This window comes from Parambassis ranga, chromosome 17 (assembly GCF_900634625.1).
Source record: "Parambassis ranga chromosome 17, fParRan2.1, whole genome shotgun sequence".
NCBI classification, from domain to species: Eukaryota; Metazoa; Chordata; class Actinopteri; family Ambassidae; genus Parambassis; species Parambassis ranga.
In genome coordinates this window covers 4,642,271-4,669,240 of record NC_041037.1, presented here as the reverse complement: position 1 = coordinate 4,669,240, position 26,970 = coordinate 4,642,271, and the positions used below count along the sequence as shown (strand labels likewise).

The window sequence follows — 26,970 nt, the reverse complement described above, 5'->3', positions numbered from 1 at the left end:
AAGAATTTTTCACAGTTTAGTTTAAATGGTTTGTGGCCTATGTTTTTTGTTATTCTGCCAGTAGAGAGCACCCCTTGCTTTACCTTTAAAGCCACCGGTCTTCCTTGTCTAAGTTGGTAGGAAGGCACACAGTTTTTCTACCGTCGTCATCGCACCTGCAGAAGTTTAGTTTTCCTTAATAGTTTGGTTACTTTGACCATGCTACTTTGTTTGTTTCAGCACCTTTGGAAATAAAGCAACAAAAACTTTATGGACACTGGCATAGATCAATGTTCCAAATAAGCCAGAGACTAAGATCATTCAGCAACATACGGAAGAAGGAACATGGGAAGCTGGAGAAATACCAAGGGCTTAAAGAAGAGCTGGAAAAGATGTGGAAGGTGAAGGTAACAGTGGTCCCCGTGGTAATTGGAACAATCGGGGCTGTTACCCCCAAAACTGGGAGAGTGGCTCCAACGGATTCCAGGAAGAGCGCAGTGCTAGGAACAGCTAAGATACTGCAAAGAACCCTCTAAACCTACTTTCTTCTGTAATACAGTGTCACAGGGGTTGGCCACCCCAATTATCTATGGACAATTAAAGGTAGGGTAGGAGATTTCATTCTGATGCACTTTTTGTTAAATTAGTGTAACTTCTCTTTACAATCCGATAGCAACCGATTAGTTCGCATAGCATAGCAAGCATAAAAACTTCCTGATGTGCTCATGACATTTTTCCACTGAAATCAGATCTTATCTTGTGAGAAACACAACTATGAAAGCCATCAGTAGATAAGTAAAGATTTTATCTCTTCTGCTGAAGTGACACGTTAGATAGTAAGACTGACCAGATTAACACTCCCTGATGTGTTGTTTTTCTACTGAAATTACATTTTGATATTCTGTGTGGGCGCATCAGCCATTTTTATACAATAATTAATAATCATACCAAAATACACAAATTCAAAAAAACTGTTCCAGGCTTGAATAAAAAAACCTTTGACATTGTTAACAAAATATTAAAATGAATTATTTAAAAGTATATCTAAATTTTGGCCACATAATAATGGGAAGAACATATGAAATGTATTTTCATTTTTTTCTTATTGATCATTAGAAAAATATAGATGTAAGAATGGATATATCTTTGTTTCCTCACCTTTATACAAAGGATTTATGAGGCGGATCTTGTCCCAACAAGCATAAAAACTTCCTGATGTGCTCATGACATTTTTCCACTGAAATCAGATCTTATCTTGTGAGAAACACAACTATGAAAGCCATCAGTAGATAAGTAAAGATTTTATCTCTTCTGCTGAAGTGACACGTTAGATAGTAAGATTGACCAGATTAACACTCCCTGATGTGTTGTTTTTCTACTGAAATTACATCTTGATATTCTGTGTGGGCGCATGTGCACACTGCAACTGGGACAATTTTATGAAATAAGGTCTGCTGACCAACTGGGTCAGTATAGCTTTCATCATTGTTGTTCTTTACACATGTATATGAGTACTTTTAACAATCAATTAATCATATACTATGCAGTAATTATTAGTGCTCTACAAGAGATCAACCATAGCCCTACTTTATCATGCTTTTATCATATATTATGTCTGTGATGTTGCTTTCTTTGGTTCTCATAGTTTGGTAACATTATTTCTAAGGACTAAAATACAATAAACCATACAGTTAAATGGCCCAGCATGCTGATTGGAGAGTCACAGCTGAGTCTAGGATCAAGGTATAATAGACAGCTTCAGCAGATAGTCATCTATGTTTCCACTAATGGGCTCCCATTTTGTATTGTGAATTTCAGCACATAGTATTTCCATCTAGCGTTTTTTGTGTTCCCCAAAAAGATCTATCCATTTAACTGACACTAAGCTCAATAGTTGTAACCTGAGAAACATAAATCATGCTGGTGTGTACAGCCGGGTACCTACAGCAAGAATGGACACATCCTAATGAATTTACAAGTAAAGCTCAATGTCAAAAGTAAGTGATATAGCTACATACAGGTCAGATGTCAGAGGAAGGCAGGCTGTGTAACAGCTGACCTTACACACAGTGACGTCATCTGCTCTCAGCCAATCAGATAAGCTTTGAGATTCAGCCTGTTTGTGTTAGTAAACCCACAGAGAGAGACTGTCAGAAATGAACATGCTGCCTCACTGATGGCTGTGGATCAATGAATAGGCCAATATTGATTAGAGTTGGTGTGGAGAAACCATTGTTTGGATCAATGACAGACTGATGATCAATAGATTGAAATATGTTGAGTGAGCAGTGAAGGATAACCAATAATCAATCAAAGACCAATCAGGCAACACATGATACGCTGGATTGTGACTCTCACAGGATCCAGCAGTGTTATTTGAACAGTGCACTGAATTCACTGAACATTATGTGTCACTTTGCTGATCACTGTGCAAAAGTGCATGTGTGTGTGTGTGTGTGTGTGGGAGAGAGAGAGAGACCAATAAACACTCTGATCTGAACAGCTGCTCTGACTTTCTACATTTTTGTCCTTCAGCATTGGAACCATTTAGGAACCTGTTGCTGCTGTATGTACAGCTCATGGTGTGATTTTGTCTCAGACTGTCAGATGGAGGTGACAGAGTTGGAGGAGTCTGTCCAGCTGCCATTCAAATCCGCAGCTGACCTGCCTGAAGGTGCAATATTGATCTGCACCATGAGAAAGGAGGGCAGCTGAAGGGGTGGGTGGTGGAGTTAGTTCCCCCTCTTCTCCTGGTTGATTATGAGGCTATGTTGATTGAAAAAAACTACTAAATCCTTTTTCCAGTGTTATATTTACACTAGATGGTGTTAAAGTCAAGTAACACAGAGAAGTCAACACTGCCAGATTTGCAGTGTACTGACATCAGATGTCAACTATGCGACACAACTAAGAGCCATCTGTTGTTGCTGTCACAGAATGAAAACATGGACCTTTTTTGGTTTAATTCATGATTTTTGTTGTTTCTAGGCTGCAGTCGAACTTCCATCCGTTCATCTTCTGAACCCACTTTGTGCTGTAATACAGTGTCACAGGGGTTGGCCACCCCAATTATCTATGGACAATTGAGTTCATATAAGATAGCACCTAACACAGGTGCACACTGTTGAGAGGCATGTTTGTTGTTTTTATATTTCAAAAACAGGATATTTACATTAAAAACATTACAATGTCAAGGCAAATTAACAAGGTCAGAGACAGGCTCAGTGGAAAATGTTCTATCAGCCATTTTTATACAATAATTAATAATCATACCAAAATACACAAATTCAAAAAAACTGTTCCAGGCTTGAATAAAAAAACCTTTGACATTGTTAACAAAATATTAAAATGAATTATTTAAAAGTATATCTAAATTTTGGCCACATAATAATGGGAAGAACATATGAAATGTATTTTCATTTTTTTCTTATTGATCATTAGAAAAATATAGATGTAAGAATGGATATATCTTTGTTTCCTCACCTTTATACAAAGGATTTATGAGGCGGATCTTGTCCCAACAAGCATAAAAACTTCCTGATGTGCTCATGACATTTTTCCACTGAAATCAGATCTTATCTTGTGAGAAACACAACTATGAAAGCCATCAGTAGATAAGTAAGGACTTTATCTCTTCTGCTGAAGTGACACATTAGATAGTAAGATTGACCAGATTAACACTCCCTGATGTGTTGTTTTTCTACTGAAATTACATTTTGATATTCTGTGTGGGCGCATGTGCACACTGCAACTGGGACAATTTTATGAAATAAGGTCTGCTGACCAACTGGGTCAGTATAGCTTTCATCATTGTTGTTCTTTACACATGTATATGAGTACTTTTAACAATCAATTAATCATATACTATGCAGTAATTATTAGTGCTCTACAAGAGATCAACCATAGCCCTACTTTATCATGCTTTTATCATATATTATGTCTGTGATGTCGTTTTCTTTGGTTCTCATAGTTTGGTAACATTATTTCTAAGGACTAAAATACAATAAACCATACAGTTAAATGGCCCAGCATGCTGATTGGAGAGTCACAGCTGAGTCTAGGATCAAGGTATAATAGACAGCTTCAGCAGATAGTCATCTATGTTTCCACTAATGGGCTCCCATTTTGTATTGTGAATTTCAGCACATAGTATTTCCATCTAGCGTTTTTTGTGTTCCCCAAAAAGATCTATCCATTTAACTGACACTAAGCTCAATAGTTGTAACCTGAGAAACATAAATCATGCTGGTGTGTAGAGCCGGGTCTTCAGGTTCTTCAGTGGTGTCATCTTGTTAATCGGACGTACAGTATGACTGTTCAAAGCAGTTGTTCAGCAAGTCATGAGACCCAGAATTTCAGTGTATTCTAAGACTATGTGAGAGGGGCTGCATGTCCCTGCTACATTAATGACACATAAAGTCTGTGTCATGTATGCACAGGAACAAACTGAGCTGTTGTGTAGTGTGTGTGTGTTACAGACACACTGTTTTACCCCTCGAAACTGAGTCATAGTTCCTAGTCGGACCCATTTCAGTGGGTACAAATAGTACAAGTTGACTTTGTAGTGTGAGGGCAGAATACACACACAAACAGTCCTTTGGCCTAACATTAAAAAAAGAGTCTCTAACATATACCAAGAACTTCATGAAATGATCCATACCTGAACCTTAAAACAAGTCTCTTGTATCAAACAGGGGTTAATGTGGGGAATTTAGCCAATGTCAGATTTTGAAAAAATAACAGCTTAGATTTGAATTGAAAACATGTTTCAGCCTCATCCAGTTCACCAGGCATTCATTACATTGAATTTTAGTTTAAACAGGTTAGCTCATTTTATTTTATTTTATTTATTATTTTTAATTAATTCAATTCAGTTGTCAGCAAATTCTTCAGATGAGATCTGACTTCAGTGGAAAAACGTAGCTAACATATTAGGGAGTGATTCTGGTTGTGTCAGCCTCAGAGGCTACGCCTGAAAAAGAACTGATTACAGTGGGAAAAATGCAGCATGTCAGGAAGTGATTCTAATTGTTTTGGTTTGACAACAGCAGCTTATATATAAAGCTGACTGACGAACCGCCATTAGTGCAACAGGGCTGATGCAAGCATCCATTAACATGAATGAGGTATTGTGACTTTTCATATTTCATTATTTATTTATTGACTTATTTATTGAATGTTTATGAGTAAATAAACACAACACGATAAGGACAAAATGTAAATATTATTGTTTTTACATTTCTACATAACTTTAAAATAATTAAAGTTAGCGGCTTGCATGATAATGTCAAGTTATATATGGTGTGGCAATTCTCTGTATTCTATTTGAGGCGCTCAAACCTTTGTGTTAACTCTTACAGTAACCAGCACAAGAGGGATGAGTCTAAAGCAAATGGGTAAGTTGACCTTGACTTTACACTAAACACTGATTACAGACTTACTTAACAGACTTAAACCTCAGACATCATTATATATTTGTGCATTTAGGCAACTTGTTTCGTCTTTACCTGGCCACCATTTTGTCTGTGTTGGTGCATATGGCACAAATTTTTGTAACAAGTCTGTCTTGACAAATTTAAGAAATCTAATTTTTTTTTTCTTTTTTTCACTTCAATAGAACACTGGAACATATATTCTACCTTTTCATGTTAATAACTATGTGTTGGGCTGATTCCGATTTCCAGTTTTTCAATTATAGCCAATTCAAACCACTTTACAGCACACAGAGATGTATTTTCTATTTACTTTAATAGAAAGTTCTAACACAGAAGCACAATCAGCTTTTCAGTAATATAATGTCTGTTAAAAGAAATGGAACAAGTAAACAGACAAATTCTTCAATTCTTGAGGTGCAATATCAAAATGAACTAGAAAAGTGCATTTCCTAAAGAAAATGCAAGTTTGACTGCTGCGTTTACTGAAGCATTGCTTTGAATGCTGATGTGAAGGATTGCTCTGAATTGCTGGAGAATCAGAGCAATTCAGAGCTTTGTATGCCTCTGTGTGTCAGCCTGTCACCATTATAACAGCCATGTGACCTCAAAAACCACTCCAACTTTGAGAGCCTGGCGCGCGGAAACGATATGGAATTAGAAAATTCTGAATTCAAGTTTGATAGAGCAGCATCTAATGAGCGTTTTAAGACTAAATGGACTGGTCTGTAGCTTGAAATTTGTAGGAGGAGATACATTTGGCATATGACCCTCATTGAAGGGCTCTCTCATAGACTTCAATGTTAAATGGCTTTTGAATTTTTATTAATATTTTGAAAACAAAACATATTTGAACAAATCCAAATACAAGTTTAATAGTCCTCGAAGAGCTGAACAGAATGATGCCTGAATGGTTACTGTAACTGAAAGCATGTGGAACTAGTTACATGTCAAATTTGAAGGTTGTTTTAAAGGCTCCTCCATAGACTCCCATGTTAAAAATGATGCAGATATTGCCTAATATTTGAAAAATTATAATTTTGAGAAACAAACTTGAAAGAAGTCGCTTCACCGTTTATATGGGCTCTTAATGAGGAAAAGACCGGCACTCTCCCCGAACAGCTGGCTCTGGCAAAACAGTTTGGTCCTCAGTATTAAGTGTCCGTCAGACACCGTCAGAAAGCCAACAATACACACTAATGTTAAACTCAGAGGAGACCTCAAAAACTCCACTTATATGGAGGTATAGGTATAAAACTATATATATTTGAAAACTATAAACAGCTGAACTCTGAAAAGTAATAGCTGAAAAGACCAGAAGAAGCTGAACATTTTGATCTTTGGATGGTTTCTGTAGCTAAAAGTATGCCAATGCTGAAAACTTTTAAATGTTGAAGACTCTCTCGTAGACTTCAATGTTAATTTATGAAAATGCTTAATATTTTAAAAACTATAAATAGCTGAAAAAAGATTCAAAGTTGACCAAGCATGTCAGTTGACCAAGCAAGGGTGCTAGAGCACCCGCCCCTTTACCTTTGATGCCCAAAGTGCCCTTTTGTCAAAGTGAATTTTTATTTTATTTTATTTTATATCGTTATTGCGTGTGACAGTCAGTCTGTGTGGTCGTAAATAATAGTAAATGGACCGATATGAAAATAACTTAGATCTACGTTGATCCATGACGTGCCCTGTAGCTGAACACTGCTAAGCTCCTAGAGATGGTCGGCCACTGCTGGTGGCCTATCAGCCAATCAGAAAAAAGAACTTCTTGTTGCCAGGTGAGGTCTGAGATTCAGCTGCAAGCACACTGCGCAGCAGATGTTATGTCATATAGGGCAAGCCAGGAGTGAGAGACAGGGAGCGGGTTTCCTTCTATATTGATCCCTCCCTTTGTGTTTCGGTCACTTCATTTGAACTGCTTGTGTGTGCTGATCAACACAAGCAGACAAATCAGCTCAGATTCATGGTGAACTAAGTTACCTGTTGTGCAGCTTTTTTGGAGGCTTTGAGTAATCTGTTTCTAATCTGTTTAATCTGTTTCGTGAAGTCTGTCTCTATAATCTGACAGTCCAGCTGATGGTCTCATTAGGAATAAGGTGAAACAGAAATGTGGTTTTTGTGGTTAAAATCATGGTGGCACAGAGGTTAAAAAGTAACAGATGAAAACATATTTTGTTCTAATAACCTGTTTGTGTAGTGTAGTACCACCATGAGGTTGACCATACTGTTTCATTTTCAGTTTGTTTTGTATTTGTCATCATTGCTTAAAATAAATAAGGAGTTATTATTGAATCTCTCAGTAATAGTTGTTGAGTTAAGCCTTTACTTCTGTCGGTAAAATAGGTGTTGAAATCCACCAGAATGCAGGAAATGGCTTTTACCCCCAGACCTCCCCCAGAGGTGCCCCCTCCCAATATTTTTACAGCTTCTAAATTCAACTTAACACATCTGCCTGGTACTCTATCATGACATCAGCCCCTGTGCACCTTTTCATATCACCTTATAATCATATGTGGGCATGGCCACATGGCTCGGAAGCGCCCCCTGGAATGAAATCTGAGTCCCTGTTTGACCTCCAGACACGAAAATCCTTGGCCAACACACAGGAAATAGATGTTTTTGTGGCTGTATCTCCCACATGCTTCATCATTCATGTGGATGAAACTTTATAGTCATGCTAAACATCTGACTGCACGCATTGATATGCTGCTATTCTATAGTCAATGTGCCACCTACTGGCTGGAGGACCTGTCTTTTGTACATGTGTGCCCTGTAAACCAGGGGACCACTGCTGTAAACCACAGGTCGTGCCGGTAACAGGGGAGAGAGGACTTGGGACGATAGGGGAGGTGGTGGCTGCGAGTCCCGCAGACCGCAAGGAGTGCGAGGGCCAGCTATTGCTGCTTGCAGCTTTAATTAGTTTATTATATCCTCCTTTAATTTGCTGACAGACATATGCAACCTTATCTCACAGTAAAGAAATATGCAGCTACGCACAGATTGTTGACATTGCAATTTAAAAAAACAACAACAAACAACCCAAAATCAATGCGTGTGGGCAACAAGGAAAATTATCCCAGTTGAAAAGCAACCAGGAATTTTTAAAGGTGTTGATGTGTGGCCGACGCACCATATGAGAATGGGTTGTGGTAATTACAGAGCTATCTGGTGCTCTAAGTCCTGCTTCCTCAGACCATTTTGAAAATATAATTCTTTTTGATCCCATATGAAGATGGCAAATAATTACACTGATGTCTATTTGAATCAAACAAAAAGTCAGGAGTCAGAAGTCAGCCTTCAGCGGGATTTATTCAGATCAATTGTTGACACGTATCAGCCAGCAATTTCAGATGAAAGCCCCCGAACCTCAAACTGAAGATCTTTTATAGCCAAGCCTGCCTGTGTGAGTGTATGTGTATGCAAGGTCTGCGTGCACGTGTGTGTGTGCTAAAGTGGGTGTCCAAATTTGGCAACTAATTTCAAACATCTGTTTCCTATCATCTTGACTTGTTTTTGAGTACATGGCCAGTTCAACCGAGGATGAGCCAGGTCATTCCGACCTAGCTCTTCAACTTCTACTCTTGAACTAAGCACTTCCTTGGTTCTGGGAAGTACCAAGAAAAGCATTCTGGGAACCTAACCTGTCAGTACATGAACATTTTTCTTCCACAACACATAATCTGTTCGAAATTAAAGAAAATAAAGGCATTAATGGAAAGACTACACACCCAGCAATTGCGTAGAGGTAAAATGTCCCTTCAGCATTGCCGTAATGTTATTGTGGTGTGCTTCTGGGTTCTGTGTGTCTAATGCGTTGGCGCGATAAAAACAAAAATGTCTCATGTCCTGTTATTGCTATGTATATGCTATTAAATAGTTATTAATTATTTTTGATCCTATATGAAGTTGGCTAAGAATTACAAGTCATCTGCCATGTCAAAATACTTCAGATGATCTAATAAAATACAAGTTACACAAAGAAATGCAACCATGTGATTATTGTTTTTATCTAAGCATGCTAAAAGCCAGGTTAGGCCTCAAGCTGTGTGTGCTAGCAGCTACTATGGGCCTTTTTTAGGTGTGGCTTATATAAGTAACTTCTATATACATGACACCTAGGTATTTTCCTGACTATAAGTCGCACTTTTTTCATCCTTTGGCTGGGTATGCGACTTATACTCATGTGCGACTTATCTATAAAACAATTTGTTAGCCTTGCGTCCTGCAGCCCATTACAAATATAATGGCAGCTGTTCTGTCCCTCTCCTGATGGTTCTCTTCCACCTCCAGCTTGTCCACACTTTACATTCCGAGCATAGGTGATGCGCGTGGTCGATATGTCGCTAATTCCAGACAGCTATAGCGCACAGTAATCTGCCTGTACTCATTTACAGGATGTTTATAGGAGATTCTGTGCAGTGAAGCTAATCATTTCTCTGTGTGAGGACTTGTTGAAATGCGTGTGTCTCGCTCTCAATGCCATGCAGCCGCACCACTTACGTTAGGAGGAATTCAGGAGGCAACATCAAATTTTATGTTTTACTGGTTGGAGTAAAACCCTCTGTAATTTTGTTTCCCTTAATTAGAATGAAATGAAACTTGGCAGACATAGCTTAGCTACAGCTTGAGATAACTTGGGTGCTTTATCTGCATCATTTGTAAGGAGATATTCATTGTAAAAGTGTAAATTTACAACAGACAAGACCATCTTAATTTACAAAGAGCCAGAGGCATACAAACTAATACTTACACATCTGAGCAAATCTCCCAGGTGTTACTTTTATTATGACCCCAAAGGTATTCAAATACACCTTGTGGTTGCTGAGATATACTCTATTAATTTTGGGCATGCCATTTTCAAGCTGATGCCTTAAAAAATAGGCTTGGGGTTGAAAGGGATAAGTTATAAATTACTTATATAAGTCACTCCTAAAAAAGGCCCATAGCAGCTAGTAGTTTCTCAAAAGAACTGATTACTCTGAACTGCTGCTAGCACACACAGAAGCTGTGTAACCTGGTTTTTAACATGCTTAGTTGAAAAAGCTATAATCACATGACACTGGATTTCTTTGTGCAACTGTTGTATTTTATTAGATCATCTGAAGTATTTTGACATCACTGTAGGTTGCAGAGTAGATGCCTTGGACTCAAAACAGGCTGGCTGCAGATATTTAGGCCTTGTCTTTCCACTGTGAAAAAACGACAACAAACATGGTGGGGTATAAGTGATTACTGTAACTGAAAACTTCAAATAATAGCCCGGGCCTTTATTTGCCTAAATCACAAAATTGTCCCTGCTTATATTTGGGACAGGCGGCTATTTGGGGCAGGTTTTTAATTATTCTGGCGAAAAAGCCATCCAGAACTAGCTGAAAAGTTGTCCACATCGCTTCCATCATTAATGTCATTGTACATTTCTTTAGCCTAGTTTATGTGTCTCCATGACAATGTCACACATTGGCATAAATTGTTGTTTTTATGTTATATTTATAGTTATATATTTGCTCCTTACCTTATGAGAAAATCAGACCCGGCTTATAATTGAGGCCAGCCTTTATATATGTCCAAATCCGTAATTGGCCAGGCCAGGCCTGTGAACGGTACCGGTGTCAGTTCGGGAATCGGCTATTATTTGAAGTTTTGCGGTAGCCATACACATTATAGTCATCGTAACAAATGTGAACATAGAGAAAATGTGAACACAGGGAGTGAACACTTTGTCTTCAAAGTTACAGTGTTAATACAGTGTTATTACCGAAATTCCACACCCGAAACAGACCACACGTCGCTCCCATGTTTGTTCATTTTTTAGTATATTCTAAAGTCCTGTAGATATATGCAGTGAAATTAGCTAAAGCTGTAACTGGAGCCATAGGTGCTCCAGTTGCTATGTGTGCTAGCTAATGTTAGCACAACAGCTACCTCCAGTTATCAAGCCTAAAAACAGCAGTAACACAACAGGCCACGAAGATAGTTTGCGCAACGGCAAAATATTTACTCACCAGATCACAATAAAATCATAAAAAATCACAATAGTGCCGACACAATCACCGCTGCTGCTGAATCCTCCAATCTTCTATTTTTAAATAAATTAAAAAGTCAATTAAAGAGTCACAAGAATTATCAACAGATCTGATGATAAAGATCAAGTTATATTAGTAGGTGTCAATAGGTAAGGTTCTTTTTGTTTTTTGCTTGTGTGTTGCTGGTGATGTGTTACCAACTACTAACAACTTTTCGACATGGCAGATTTCTTCTCGTTTCTTCTCTAAGGGGGCTCTACTAGCTAGCATAAGCCTTCCTTTAGTTACACACTTTTTTTATATAAATGTTTGTTAGTGGACTAGTCTTTTCAACAGGAATCAAAGCAGCAGAACATTTTCTTGTACTTTGCTTTTTACATTGTACAATCATTTAATTTGTATTTACATTTTTATTTTCCAGCAAAACATAAAAGCACTTGAAACTGCATTTGAAAACCAGCACTTAATGAACTGAATAAATCAACGAAAATGGGGAATGCAGTGCCAACAGAATGTCACATGGGTGACAGCCTGCGATGTCATATATGTCAGAAAGTCCTGCCTCCATGCCACTCCTTTGATAACTTATACCAAGCTATGGTTCATGGGCGACACGTACATGTATTTAATGGAGGGGAATACTACAGGCCGATTGGCCATAATAATTTATATGAATGTGAATACTGCTTTAATAAGCCAATCAGAGATCAGGAGGAGGAGAGGAGAAGACAGGAAGAGGAGAGAAGAAGACAGGAAGAGGAGAGGAGGAGAGAAGAAGAAAGAAGACAGGAGGAGGAGAGGAGGAGACAGGAAGAGGAGAGGAGGAAACAGGAAGAGGATAAGAAAAGAGAAGAGGAACTGAATCAAAGACTAGAAGAATCACACAAACAAGCCAAAGAGCAGTATGAGAATCAACTGGACCGCAACATTTCAGAAGAAAAGGAGCAAAAACAAAATGTTCTAAAAGAGCATTTGGATGAGTTTGAAGATAAATATGAATCAGACCGTGACGAGCTTCTAAAAATCCTCTCTGTGAAATGCAGCATCCCAGTTGAAAACCTCAGTCTTACTCAGCTAACAGCTGATCAGCTGGGGCAGGTCCTGTCAGTCCTGGACAAACTTCTCTTTGATGAATGGATCAGTGATCCTCCATCTCTCAGCACTCTGCAGCACACTCAAGTGTTCATCACAGAGCTGTGTGCCCTGTCTCTGGAGATATCTGAGGGAGTCTCCCTCCAAACGGTCTCCAATCATGTGCAGTCTTTGGTGGTGTCCATCAGCCAATCAGCATCTCTTGCTTTTGAGAGTTTCTTGCTGACTCAAGCTCTGTATCTGAACCTGATGCACTTTTTCACTGACCATGGTGGCTCTGATAACAACGCAGTCCTCATTGCCAAACACTGGGCTGAAGAAGAACTTTCCACAGAGAACCTCTTTCTTATTGACTTCCTGGGCACCCTCACATCATCACTGCAGAAAACAGTGGGAACAGCTTCTGTGTTCATTTTAAAGGTGGAAATCCAGTGTTTGAAGCTTCTCTTACACACACTCACACATCTGAATGGAAAAGAAGCCCACTCAGAATCCACTGAAATGCTCCTCAGACTTGTACAAACAAACCAATGGACCCCACCAGAGGCACTGACTCTGCTTAAAGCATTGTCACTGAAAAATGTTTCAATGATGAAAGCCATTACACTGGTACAAGTGTATGCCATATCACCAGAGTGGACAGACGAGTCTGGACACTCTCTAGTCCAGACTATTGACATTGCTGACCCCGAGACATTCCATCAGGATTTCCAAAAGACTCTCAGGAGGAAAGATGAGAGCAGCCTGGATGAAGCTCTACAAGAGGTAAAACTGGTTTGGAGTTTGGATGATTCTCAGAGTGATATGATAAAAGATGTGACCAGTGGTGTCCTACAATATTCTGAAAATACACTAAAAGATGCATCATTTATGAAAGATTCCTTTAAAAGTGTAACCCTGAGTGCAGACCACATGAAGAACTCTCTGTGTCAACTCTGCAAAGCAGTTTTTGAATCAAAAGGCTGGTGGCCTACAGTGAGGCACATGCTGCGTTGGTGTGCACTGGTGCTGACTGAAAAGAGTGAAGTTCTACAGCTGGTTGGTATGGAAGAAGACCCATGTGTCACTGCCATGTTTGCAGCCACACAAGTCTGCATGGGAAACAAACTGGACATTGTGTTGAGCTCTGATGCTCCTTCACAGCACAAAACTATGGAGTGGTCTGACTTCTACAAGAACCTCCACATTTCTCTCAAAACAAACAAGAGAAAGACTGCATCATACAGGGACGTCTATGAAGAAGACATTGTGTATGGCACCATGGATGACTTTGTCTCTGATTATTTTCAACACAGTATAGAGGTGATGGAAACAAGGAACCCTCAGCTGAGTCGTGGCTTTATCATTGAAGAACAATGTGTCAATGCTTTCTATGATCTGGAACTCTTCCGGCTCAAAGAAAATCATTTCCTGGTGCCTGCTGCAGAGGTCCTGAAAAGGCTCATGGGTAAATTTCATGGTGAAGATACAGAGCAGAGACGCAGATTCATTAAGGCTCTTTTCCAGGTGCTGCACACAATCCAAAGCAAAGACACAACCACAGACGCTAAATTTATCACTATCTCAAAGAAAATTACTGGAAAGGGATTTTCTCCTAATGAGGCCTTCATTCTGACCTTTCTTGAGAATCTCCTGAGAGTGGTTACTGACAAAACAGACGCTGAGAATCACAGAACATCTCTTGCAGCCAAATGGTGTTCTGAGATTTTATTTGACTGTGCTGAGCATGTCCAGGCTTCAGACATACAGACCAAAGAACTCTTCCAGATGGTTTCAAGCCTGGTAGAACAAAATCTTTGGTCACCAGTAGAGGCTTTAAATCTCCTGGAAGCTTTGACTGACCACCATCATGATGAAGGCTGTATTTCCATCAGGAAGATTTTACATTTAATGGCAACATATCAGGTCTCCTCCAAGTGGACAGATGAGAGCAACAAAACAATCCTTACACTCTTAGATTCAAACAAAACTGAGAATCTCATCAAGCATTTAAAAAAGGTTCTGAGAGATGAGGAAACAAAGAGCATCGACACTCTAATGGATGAAATACGACAGATGAAAGACATTGATGAACCAACACTCAGTAAATCACACAGTGTAGTAACTCACGTAGCAAACCTGATAAAAACAGGTGAAATTAAAACACACACAAACATACAGCAGGCTAGGAATCTTAGTCACAGTAAGGACACAAAAGACCTTCAGGAGGTGCTGGCAGTCTTATGCAATGCTGTAAACCTGCACAATGCTGGAGGGAAGTGGTGGCCAAGACATAATCAGATGATAAGCTGGTGCCTCTTGGCCTTGTCTGACACTGGGAAGCTCCTGGAAATGGGGACTGGAGAAGGGAAGTCTTGTGTTATCGCAATGTTTGCAGTGCTGCGTGTTCTTCAGGGTGAAAAAGTAGATGTGGTGTCCAGCTCGTCTGTGTTGTGCCAGAGGGATGCAGAAGAATGGGCAGAGTTCTACAAGTACTTTGGCATTACAGTTGACACAAACACAAACAAAAACCAGGACGAAGATCGCAAAAAATGTTACCAGAAGGACGTGGTCTATGGAACCATTGAAGCTTTTGCTGCAGATCACCTTCGCCAGATATTTGAAATGAAGGATGTGAGGCCTGATCGCAAGTATCAATGCATTATAATCGATGAAGTGGACTCACTGCTGCTGGACCAAGGCGTGCAACTGACATACCTGTCGAGCCCCATGGTCTCCATGCAGCACCTAAATACGATTCTGGCCATGATCTGGGGCCACGTCAGCCAATATGGCTTCCTTTCTGCAGGAAACAAGACTTTTGTGCGGAGCCCCCAGGCTTCATTCTTCAAGGCTATCTTTGACTCCATGAACACAGAAGAAACTGAAATTGATGATCCAATGGACATTTTACAGATCGCTGAAGAAACCAACATTGTGCCAAAAGGATTTACAGAGGATATTCACAAACGTGAAAAGGATGAACTTTTTAAGAAACTGAAAACTGTGAGTCAGGATGATATGATCGCGTTTTTCAAAGAAATTGAAGACTATGTCCCCTATGGTTTTACCATTTACACTTTAGATGACAAGGGATTGCTCTCTCTTCAAAAGAGCAGCCCATATGATACCCGAGACATTCCAGAACTCACATTTCTTGTCTTGGAAGACGGCTTGTGTTGTACTCTCTATGATTCAGAAGAAACTCTCATCAAGCCCATTGCAGAGTTAATCTCAGAGAAGATTCAGTTCACTCCATGTACAAATGACAAGGAAAAAATCAGTATTCCTGGATTCTTGAAGATTCTGATTGAGAAGAAGCTGCCAGTGTGGGTCCAAAATGCTTTTCTGGCAATGCTGCTGAAACAAGGACGGGAATATGTAGTGGAAAACGACAATGTCTGTCCAGTGGATTTCAGATCCACAGGCATTGTAGAGCTCAACAAGAAATGGGGTGATGGTCTGCAACAGTTTGTTGAGATTAAACACCAAATAAAACTGAGCACCATTTCAACAGTGACTAACTACATTTCCAATGTTTCCTTTTTTGAAAAGTACCATGGAAAGATATATGGAACAACAGGAACACTTGGGAGCAAATCAGACATTGAGTTTTTGCAGGACTTATATCCTAATCTCTCTGCCTGCAAAATGCCAACATTCAACAGGAAGAAGCTCTATGAGGTGAAAGGTACTCTGACAAACTGTGCTGAGGAGTGGAAATCGGAAATAAAACGTGTAGTTATGGCTCAGATCTCCCCAAATTCATACAGAGAAGGGAGGGCAGCCTTGGTGATCTGTGAAACTATCAACAAAGCCGAAGAGATCCATGAGGAGCTGAAAAGCTGTGTTCCTGGTGAAACCATTCTCTACTGCCGTAGTGACAAAGAAAGTTTGAGCAAAATAGAAAAGGAACTGCTTCCTGGTGATGTCATTGTTGCCACTAACCTTGCTGGGCGTGGCACAGACATAAAAGTCTCCAAAGAAGTGAACAGTAATGGAGGATTATTTGTGATTCTCTCCTTCCTTTCTGAGAACACAAGAGTAGAACTCCAGGCTTTTGGGCGAACTGCACGCAAAGGTAAGCCTGGATCTGCTCAGGTAATCATGTGCACTGAACACCTGCAGCAGTCTTTCAGAAGTGTGTCCACTCTGAGGGAAGCTAAACACACAAGAGATGAGCTGGCAGCAGGAAAGGTAAATGAAATGATGAACGATGTTGCTGAGATGAAACTGCGAGAGGACCTGTTTGCAGAATACTGCAAGACTCTTCATGATATATATAAAAGGGCAGATGGAGATGATAGGAGAGCTGTTGTTGCCATCATGAATGAGTTCTGGGGGATATGGCTGCAGACTAAATCAGAAGAAATCGACCAGTTGAAGAGAGATGATTTGGAAAAGAGTTTGAAAGCTGACTTGACATTGGCAACAAGTCAAACTGAAAGCCAGACTTCACCGTGCTCCAGCATTTATCACTACATCAAGTTTGGAAATGTTGCACTGAGTGAGAAACAATGGGACGTCAGCACCAGCCTGTTTGAGAAAGCCATGAAACTAGATGAAAACTGGGCAGCTATAGCTTTTTACAACCATGCATACTGCACTATACACCAGAAGAGTGAAAATTACCTCAACAAGGCCAGAGACGATCTACTGAAGGCACAAGAGTCTCTAAAGTATCTCAGTGAGGAATGCATAGTCTGTCTGCAATTTGCAAAAATGTCCTCTGTAGAGTCAGGCAACAATGTCCAAACAGACCTTGAGAAACAGATAACAACCAAGTGCAGCATGTTCAGTTACTTAGACAAAAACATTAATGAGGCCATTCAAAAAGTGGATGAAATACACGAGAAGGGGAGGGATGCCATTGCCAAGAAATCACCAATTTTTTCCCTGGTGTCGTCTGCTGATGAAGATCTCCAAGTAGAAGCCTACAACCTCTACAATCAAGGTCTGAAGTATGTATTCTCTGTGGAAGAGAAGCCTCGTTTCCCATGGGAAGCTGTGTTGGTTTTCTTTCTTGGTGTTTTACAGATTATTGCTGGAGCACTGCTCACTGCATTTACATTTGGTGCATTGGCACAAGTTGGCATGGGTCTTATCGTTGAAGGAGTATCAGACTGCATCTATGGTATAGAGTCCATGGTGACAGGAGAGTTCAGCTGGAAGTCATGGGCTATAGACAAAGCCATTTCCATTGGTGTGTCTCTCATCGGGTTTGGAATCGGAAAACTGGTTGCAAAGGGCTTTAAAGCTGCCAAAGTGCTGATTAAAGGATTGGGGAAAAAGCTGAAAGCATTGCCAAAGTTCTTCTCCAAACAAGCAAAAAACAGTTTAAGTGTCGTCACAAAGACAAATATGAAGAATGCAGTTAAATACACAACTAAAAAAGTGGCAGAAGAAGTCATAAACTATGGACTTGGGAAAGCAGAAGAAGAAATATTGAAACAAATACTACAAGGCATCAAGGATGTAGTGAAAAAGGGAATCTCTGATGAAGTGAAATCCAACATGGACAAAGAATCATTGACTACATTAGTAGACTCCATTATACTGTCACAGCTGATGGATAAAAGGCAACTTCGTGATCTCTTGGAGGATAAGAACAGAAAGAGCAAACTGCTGTCCATTTTCAAAAAGTTAAGTGACACTGCAATTCAGCCATTTTGTGCAAACCTCAGCTGGCAGAACAAACTGAACTCATCATTCACCAAAGTGATCAATGAAGTCAAAGCAGAGGCGAAAGGATCAGTGCGTGCAATTCTAACCGCCATCCAAACTGTCCACATGGGGGTACTGGCAGGGGACGCCATCGCTTCAGTTGCCAGTCTCAGTAGAGAGTTTTTCTCAAGTCTTACTGATCAGATGAATACATTTAAAAAAGACATTTCATCAGAGAAAGTGAAGGTAAATGAGCTATCTGATTCAGACAGGAAGCTACTGCAAGAATTCAAGCATGAATTGACTGACACCATCAGTGCTTTGTTGGCTGATGCTTCTGTTGACATTTTCCACCAGAAGCTCTCCTCTCATCTTGTTTCTCGTGTTCAAAACAAAGTAAATGGAGTCATTGGCAAATATGTAAGAGACGGCTTAAAGACAGACAGAACAGAAGAAAAACTCAGAGCTGGACAGCACAACAGTTACATCGCATACATGCCAGCAACCCACAGCTCTAAACCTGCTGGAGTGGCAGTGCAGACACATGCTGAAAAGATCAAGAAATCCACGACTGCAGGCACCATTCTTGATATGAGAGTTCTGTCTGAAACTACAGGTGCTAAAGTTGTCATCTTAACACAGGATAAGCATGGCAGACTTACCAAAATGCAGGAGCTGAACCCAAGCAGTAAGCCTGCCAGTCAAACTGTGACACTGATCTACAGACCAAAGTGTGCCCAATACCCTGATGGCCACTATGATGTGCAAATCAATGACAATATAGTGACTGTTGACAACAAGGGCAAGAGCTGCCTGTTTCATGCTTTGGCACGGGGCATGAAACCAGACGCCAGCGATGAAGAAATCAGTTTGGAAGCAGGCCGTCTCCGAACTTTAGAGGCTGACACTCTCCTTGAACACCCAGGTCAATGGGAGCCATTCATCAAGCACAAAGAGTGGACTGAAGCAATCAGAGGAGGGGACTGGTACATGGAAGAGGGAGCTGCACCAAAAAAGATCATAAAAGAAAACAAAAAGGTTCTAAAAACAGAGGTTGGAAAAGTAAAGTTGTACAAAGAATGGCAGAAATACAAACAACCATATTCAAATTTGGGTGAGATCATCAATGCTGACCATCAGCCACCAGTCAGTAGTATACTGGATGCTAGAAAACTGAACCAGAACAGCAAATTAGCAGAAGCCATGCTTGAAGTGGCAACCAGCTCATCTCCTCTGGATCCCAATCTGATTAAGGATGTCCACAAATATCATGGCCGTGAACTTCCAGCTGTGTATGTGCCTAAAGAAGTACATTATGAGTTTTCAAGCACAAAGTCTAAAGCATTCAGAAAATTACTAGCTACCACCATAAGCAACAATGATGTGGTGGGCACCTTCAAACAAACCATCCTTGGTTCAATGGTGAGATTCAAGTTGAATGGCACCAAGAATTTCAAAAACTTTCAGAACACCCCAATGAGTAAAACCAGATTGGCTGTTTTTGAAGAGAGTTTTCAAAAACATAGTTTGAAGATGGCGGACTCATGGTTTACCCTTCTTCAGGGCAAACATGTCATGACCAGGAATGATCTAAACACTATTACTACATGGATCCAAAACAAGGGATATGATGATCAGAACGACCAACACAGGAAGCAGGTTATTGAAAGGTAAGATATCTTTAATGGAGTAAAGCTAAAATATTGATAAATCATAAGGAGTACATCATGTGTCATCATGTATACTTTGCATCACGATGAGCAGATGACCAGAGTGGACTTTTCTGTGTGTCTTTATAGGGTATGTAAATCAAAGTAGTGAACAAGAATGAAGACCATCCACCTGCCTGATTCTAATCAAGATACTGCTCTGGATAACTTGGATCCTGATCATGACTTTTCTTTATTATCTGTAATAAAAAAACTTTATTTTACTAATCTTTACATTATATGATATTGGAATGATATCCTTAATCATTTAAGATGATTTTAACTGCAATTAGTCTATATGTGTGTGATTTTACAATCAATTTCAAATCACTTAAAGTGCATGTTTTGTCTTGTCACCAAGACACAGCTCTCAACAATAGTAATCACTTACACTTTTTTGTGAATCATTCTTTTTTTGAGTCTTTGTTTTTAGGAGGTTTTGAGTTTTCTGAGATGTACATTGTTGACGAAAGTTCCCGGCTGTTGAACAATATATTATTGATCACTTGTATATTTAATACATTTTTGGTCTGAGGTAAGAGCTACAGCTGAACTGTTTTTTTAATGATTGGACAGTTAAGTGATTGTATGGTTGTAGCAGAAGTCTAAGTAAATTAAGCTTACGTGTGATCATTTATGAAAAAAAAAATCATTTTTTTTCCGCATGATAAAGAGTAAAATAAACAGGTTTGGAAACATGTGCTGTTAATTTTTGTTAAATTCATTATTTAAATTTTTTAGTTTATGTTAATTTTTGTTAAATTCATTATTTTAAAAAATAAAATTATTTAAAAACATAGAGGTTAATTACAGGTGCTCCAAACAGGAACAAGGTTGTTGACCTTCTGTGATGAAAAGGTAAGATAACTTTAATATATAGATAAAGCATAAGGAGTACACCATGTCTACGATGTATACTTTGCATCACGATGAGCAGATGACCAGAGTGAACATTTCTGTGTTTCTTTACAGTGTATGGACACCTGAGAATCAGAGTTATGAAGAATGAAGACCTGAAGACCTGATTATAAGCAAGAAACCACTCTGGATAAGATAGATCTGACTGTTGACTTTTTGTTTTTTATCTATGTTCAAATAACTTTATTTTACTTCTCATACATATTGTCTTCTTATACATCATGTAAAACTGTTAGTATAATCATTGTGAGTTAATCCTCAATTAAGATTATTTTTAACTATATGAAGTATATATAGTTATGTATAAGTATATGTGTATGAATACACCTATCAACATCTGATTTTACAAGTTCAAACTAATTTGATTCATTGATTTTAAAGCCATGTGCTTACATGTGCTTCACTGCTTTGATAATTTCAGTGTTGAGAGAAGCAGCTGTGTGAGGTGTTGCCAAAACAGAGCTGGCTTAAACAAAAATATGAATGGTTAACTATTCTGTTATGCAGTGTGACATTATCTAATCAAATGTTCCCTGTTTTATAATAAAATATTGAATCATTTCTTTGTCTCCCCCAGAATAAGTTTTTTTGTGATCATTCTTTTTAGAGTCTTTGTAGGAGTGAGAAAGTTTAGCAGATCTATTCTTTTTCAATGACATCTTCACATTTTGGCTGGCAGACTTATTGAGAAAAAAATCTCGGAGTTTCATGTAATATGACAGGACGGCTGACAAATAAAACAAAAAAAGTAGAATCAAAACACCAGATAAGACGTGACAAAATGTTACAATAATGGCCAAATGTCAAAGAAAGTAATGTCAAACTGGATATGAGTGACTCTGGACAGTTTATACACTTACCAGCCCCGGCTAAAGACAGATTATATAATTATTATATACTGATGCACGTTGTTAAAGTTATTGATGTATGCCAACTTTTCATCCAGTAAAACTGGTTAACTCTTTGGGAGTTGTTCTTCTTATTTTTGCTTCAACATAACAATATCATGTCAAGTTTGTCACTGGCAGTTTATGCACCAGCGCATATTAAATCAGACCAATGGCCAAATATGTCATTCTGTCAAACTTGGCAACATAATCACTACCCCAGCCTGTGGCCAAACATAACCTTACAAGTAAAAAACTAACACTTACTTTTCACGTGGGCATTTGATCTCTCAGTGTCGCCGATTTTGATTGTCTTGGGGTTATCCTTTGGGATCATGAAGAGGGTCTCCAGTAGGCTACATCTCGGTTTAAGTAAGAAGTAAAACTCTCCTGTAAGGCACACACAGTTGGAATCAGCTACAGTGTCCAAAAAACAGCTGAAATTTAAGTCAGTATAATGTTCAAAAATCTGTCACAGTTGCACAGTCTACTTCTCACAGCACAAATTCACTGCAACAGTGGTCCAAGACTGCCTCCTAGTGGACTAAATACACACTACCACTTTTCAACACATTATTTAATTAAGCAACAACTGTAAGTCCTTAGATTATACTTGTCTTACAGTAGTAGTACAGATAAGAGGAGTAAACAGGGTGTTTTCTTTTTTGTGAACAAGGTGATCCAAACAGTGAAGAGACATACATTTCCTCCTCAGAAATGCTAATGCAGAAAAACTTCAGTCATTCTCAGTGTTAATACCCCTGATTTATTTGTGTACGTGGATTTAACCCTTTCCACCCCACGTGTAAAAATAAATACATGTATCTGAGCCTGACTTGTCTGATTTGGAAAGTATCCTTTCAGATTAAATCAGCAAGCTGATTGGTCAGAGGTCAGAGGGGAAGAGAGACAGCAGGTCGAGTGTCAGCGATGGGTTGAAAGCTGGATCTGTCAGGACTGACGGACAATGAGGCGCAGCTTATGCTGCAGGTGGTGCAGAGGGACATGAGGTTTGCAAGACAGAAGAGGAGTAACTCTTTGAACACCTGAACTCTTGGGGAAAAAGAACTAAATGTAGTCTTTTTATTACTCTGCGATCACAACATGATCAAAGTTTGCATTTGAGGCGTTTTCAAACCTTGGTGGAGGTTTCTCTTTTTCTGCTTCTCATGTGTGTCCTGAAAACTGTGGACAGGAAGTGAAGCCCTTTCCTGTTGTACTCTGAGTAACTTCCTCTAAACCTGCACATGCAAACACAATATAAGCTGTATGGTAATGTGTCTGAGAGGTGCACAATGGTGGGAAATGATCTGCTTCTATTGGTTGAATAGTGTTAAAATAACATGGTTATGTCATCACAACATTATTCCACTGCTATTTTGTAATGCTTTCAGTCATCAGAAGGACCACACATTCAAGATAAAGCTAATGAGCAAGTTCCCTCATTTACATCAACAAAGCTTCACTGTGGAGATTCAGTCCATTAGCTGAAGTCTGTTTCTACATTTAAGTTAAGCTGCTAAAGTGCTGTTCAGAGTGCTGATAAGTCAGATTATATAACTTCTAATGAGATGACTTCACTCTATTATTGTTTCTGTTGGAACCTCTCCGATCTCCAGGGTTTGAAATGAATCTTTCTGTTTATTTTGTCCTGCCCCAGTATTTGTCCTGAGTAAGGTAATAAAGTGCATTTGTAGATTAGGGGGAGGCTGCACTGGATGTTTCTGTAGGTCTGTTATTGATGTCTCACAACAGGAGCTAGGTTAAGTGAAGGCTATTTCTGTATATGAAAAAAATACTATTACAAGGCCATATAATGTTACAGATTTTAATGAATACACAAATCTAAGGACTAAGGCCTAAAACATCATTTGACACAAAATCAGGGCCGGCCCAAGGCATATGCAAAATATGCGGTCGTGTAGGGCCCCCAAGAACACCAAAAGTCCATGATCAAATATATATTTTATATTTTAAAAAATAACATTGATTAAACGATACAAATGAGATGATATTACACATTCAGTAGCATGTATTAGACACAGTGCAGCCTATATGATGATAAAGCATCTGATGCTAAGGTGGTGTTGTGAAATTTTGCTTAGGGCCCCATAAAGTCTTGAGCTGGCCCTGCTCAGAATATCTGATTTATTTCTGAATTATTCCACAAATTTCTTCTCAGATTTTATTTTTTGCAGATTTCATACACAGCTGGATGGTAACTGTCAGTAAATGAATTGTTAGTTCCTGTCCTAAGTCATCAACTGATGTATTTTCCATTTTGTGTCTGTCATGATGAATGTTGGCTACATGTCAGAATTACATTTTCTCATAATGCTGATAATTTTCTAAGCATCAGCATAATGTCAGGCATGCAGAGGCCCTTTAACTTTGTGATTTGTTGATCTGTGAACTGAGCTTTGATAATGCTCATCTGAACTGCTACGCCTGAAGCATCAGGCCATGCGTTGCAGCAGTGCAGTATGAGAAAACTCCTGCTCACATTGAGCACTGTGGAAAACAACAGAACATGAGTTTTCTGGTATTTTGTCCTTTTTGTGATACTTCCTTATTATTTTCTGTGGTTGGTGGTTGACTCTGACTCCAGCATGTGATCATGTGCTCAGATCTGGTGGATGAAGTAACAGACCGGGGCAACATGCAAGTTTAATGTTTTGTTGCAACATGTACTATTTCTAAGAAACAACTCATGTTGTACTTGTTTCCTCTATTCATCTGCTGGCACAACTTCACTTTCATGAAACTAAACTTGTGATGAAATCAATCCAATCACACAAACACACATTTATTAACTAATTTCAATGTTAAATTTTGAGAAGATCTTATTGATAAATGCCGCATATTTAACAGATTTGTTGACCGATTGTTACAGCCTACAGTCAACAGATGTCAAACAATCAGGGCGGTGTGTCAGGGTGGGGTTTTAGATTGTTTGGTGTTCTTTCATCATTTTTGTGTAGCTTCCTGTTTCATTTTTTGGAAGAGGCTGGTGGTGCAACTCTAATGTAACGATGTGGTTAAATCACTGCAATACAGCAGACAGTAGTCTGTGTCAACACTACTTGATAATGTATGGTAATGATTAAACTTCTTCAACATTTGACTTGTTTGTCTGATGTCTTGTGGTTAATGTTGGTACTTCCTGTCTGGGAGTGGTGGGTTGGCAGTGTGTATTCAGACGCGCTCTCACAGTTGGTCCTTTTTAAATGTTTGATTAATTTTGTTATAGGAAGTGAAAGAAAAAGGAGAAACAGCAGAAGATGAAAAATCAGGTGAGGAGAGACTGTGGGGGCAGACCTGGAGGATGTGGTCCTTTCAAAGTAAGTGTGTTGAGATTATTTCTCCATAGTTTTTATATGTTGTGCTTCTCACTATAATTCCAAGGCAGATGACGGCAGATTGACTGTGTTTTTATCTCTCCTTCTGTTTTTTTTCTGTTTTCTTGAAGACGTTTCTCTGCTCCTCCAGCAGCTTCATCAACCATTCCTGGTTATTTTGGTATATTTGTATTTTCATGGTTAGTTTTGGTTATTTCCTGGAAGTTTTATTTTGAAGTGACAGCCTCTCTCAGACAGTACTGACTTGCAATAATTAATTATCTATAACAGAAATACCCCAAAATACTGACCTCAAACTTCCTGCAACTGCTGACTTTTGTCTAAGGCCACAAAACGTATCAATCACATGTCATTAAAAAAACCCAAAGCTATGAACACCAGTGTGTGAAAGAGAATCCAACAGTATTTTTACAGGACTTTTTCTGCTAGAAGCACCATCATACTGACAGGCTGGCTCCCTCCTAAAGTTTAAATGTTTCTAAATGTTTAACTTTACTACAACATTATTTGCTCTCAAAACACTACAGATGGACTGGACAGCATGTGGTTCATCTTGGCATGCTTAAATCGAACTGATTTAATCACAGAAGACTTACTGGAAGTTAAGAAATATTGTTAATATTTAACAGAGACGCACCTCTGGGTGTTTCCTAAATGCTGAGTCTGAACTTTGTGGCACACGTCCTCCTTGTCCCTGCTTCAGACTCATGAATGAAATGAGTGTGTGAGAACTATCCCTGACATATTGTGGTCAATAGGAACAATCATTAGTTTAGTTGTAGTTGTAGGTGTAAATAGACAGAAAAAGGCAACAAACCTTTTGAAACATGTTGTCATTGCCAAGGATGATGAACAAATCTGCATGCAATAATCCTAAAAAGAACTTCTCAGGTTTCGGATATTTCAATATACAGTACACAGGAGGAAAGGATAGTTTCACTCTTTCAGTCAATCTAACATTTGATCTTGTGGTCAGATTTAGTTAAATAATGAAGGCTGTGAAAATCTCTTACACAAACAGTCCTACACCTCTTGATTAAAAATGTTTTACACATGAAGACTTGCTCAACCTCCAGATCTTCGACATGTATTTGATCTATTTATGCTCCAAATAAACAGTGACATTATCTCTACTTCTTTCACTGGAAGTTGATTAATATTTAACCTTTATGCTCCTTTCTGAAAGTTTCCTATATAAGGTTTAGGCTTCCTTGCTATGAACATTCTGCATTGTTCTCTCCATCAACACCTCCAGATGAAGGTAATGTAACAATTTTTAATTCTGTGTGTGTTATCTGTTAACACTAGATGCTGTTATCTTAACTGGGCTACACCACAAATCATCATTTTGACTGTGTAGCATCCACACATTATACAGTAATGTTAAAAAGTTATTGTTGTAAAAACATAACAAAAATCATGTGATTGCAGTGGGTTTTAGTATTAGAATATAACCTTAGACAAACAACAATATACATCTATTCACTGTGCCATTATTTATATGACAAAAATGAAGCCAAAGAGAAAACGGGTGGGAAATACTAAGTATACCACTTTAGTAGCTTTAGTAACTCCATGTTTTGCAGCAAACATCTAACATATGGTTGGGGGAATTTCGGAGCATTCTACTTAAACAGCAACTACAACAGCCCATTGATCTGGTAAGGATTACTGTGCAGTAAGAGCCTTTATTCAGACACACTCTCTCACTTGGTCCTTATTTACATGTTTGATTCATTTTGTTGTAGGAAGTGAAAGAAAAAGGAGAACAGCAGGAGATGAAAAATCAGGTGAGGAGAGACTGTGGGGGCAGACCTGGAGGATGTAGTTCTTTCAGAGTAAGTATGTTGAGTTTATTTCTTCATAGTTTTTATATGTTGTGCTTCTCACTATAATTCCAAGGCAGATGACGGCAGATTGACTGTGTT

General features: G+C 38.9%; 2 protein-coding genes across 5 annotated transcripts in view; one reads left to right on the top strand and one right to left on the bottom strand.

The window, feature by feature from the left end:
• Positions 1–26,970, bottom strand: part of myripa (myosin VIIA and Rab interacting protein a) — a 110,403-nt gene that overhangs the window by 62,199 nt on the left and 21,234 nt on the right. For 3 of the 4 annotated variants that reach the window (XM_028426692.1, XM_028426695.1, XM_028426694.1), the window contains exon 3: positions 21,951–22,073. The gene's annotated coding sequence lies outside the window, so the exon portion shown is untranslated. Of the gene's footprint in view, positions 1–21,950; positions 22,074–22,181; positions 22,201–26,970 lie in introns of those variants that run through there. The other variant, XM_028426693.1, reaches the window with a different exon arrangement.
• On the top strand, positions 5,003–20,102 carry LOC114449220 (uncharacterized). Its single transcript, XM_028426688.1, has 4 exons — positions 5,003–5,105; positions 5,340–5,375; positions 11,856–19,839; positions 19,969–20,102. Exons 3-4 carry the CDS (start codon positions 11,924–11,926, stop codon positions 19,985–19,987), a joined length of 7,935 nt encoding a protein of 2,644 aa, XP_028282489.1. The 5' UTR covers positions 5,003–5,105; positions 5,340–5,375; positions 11,856–11,923; the 3' UTR covers positions 19,988–20,102.

Coding starts and splice junctions, on each gene's coding strand:
- LOC114449220 (XM_028426688.1), top strand. CDS start 11,924: ATGGGGAATGCAGTGCCAACAGAATGTCACATGGGTGACAGCCTGCGA.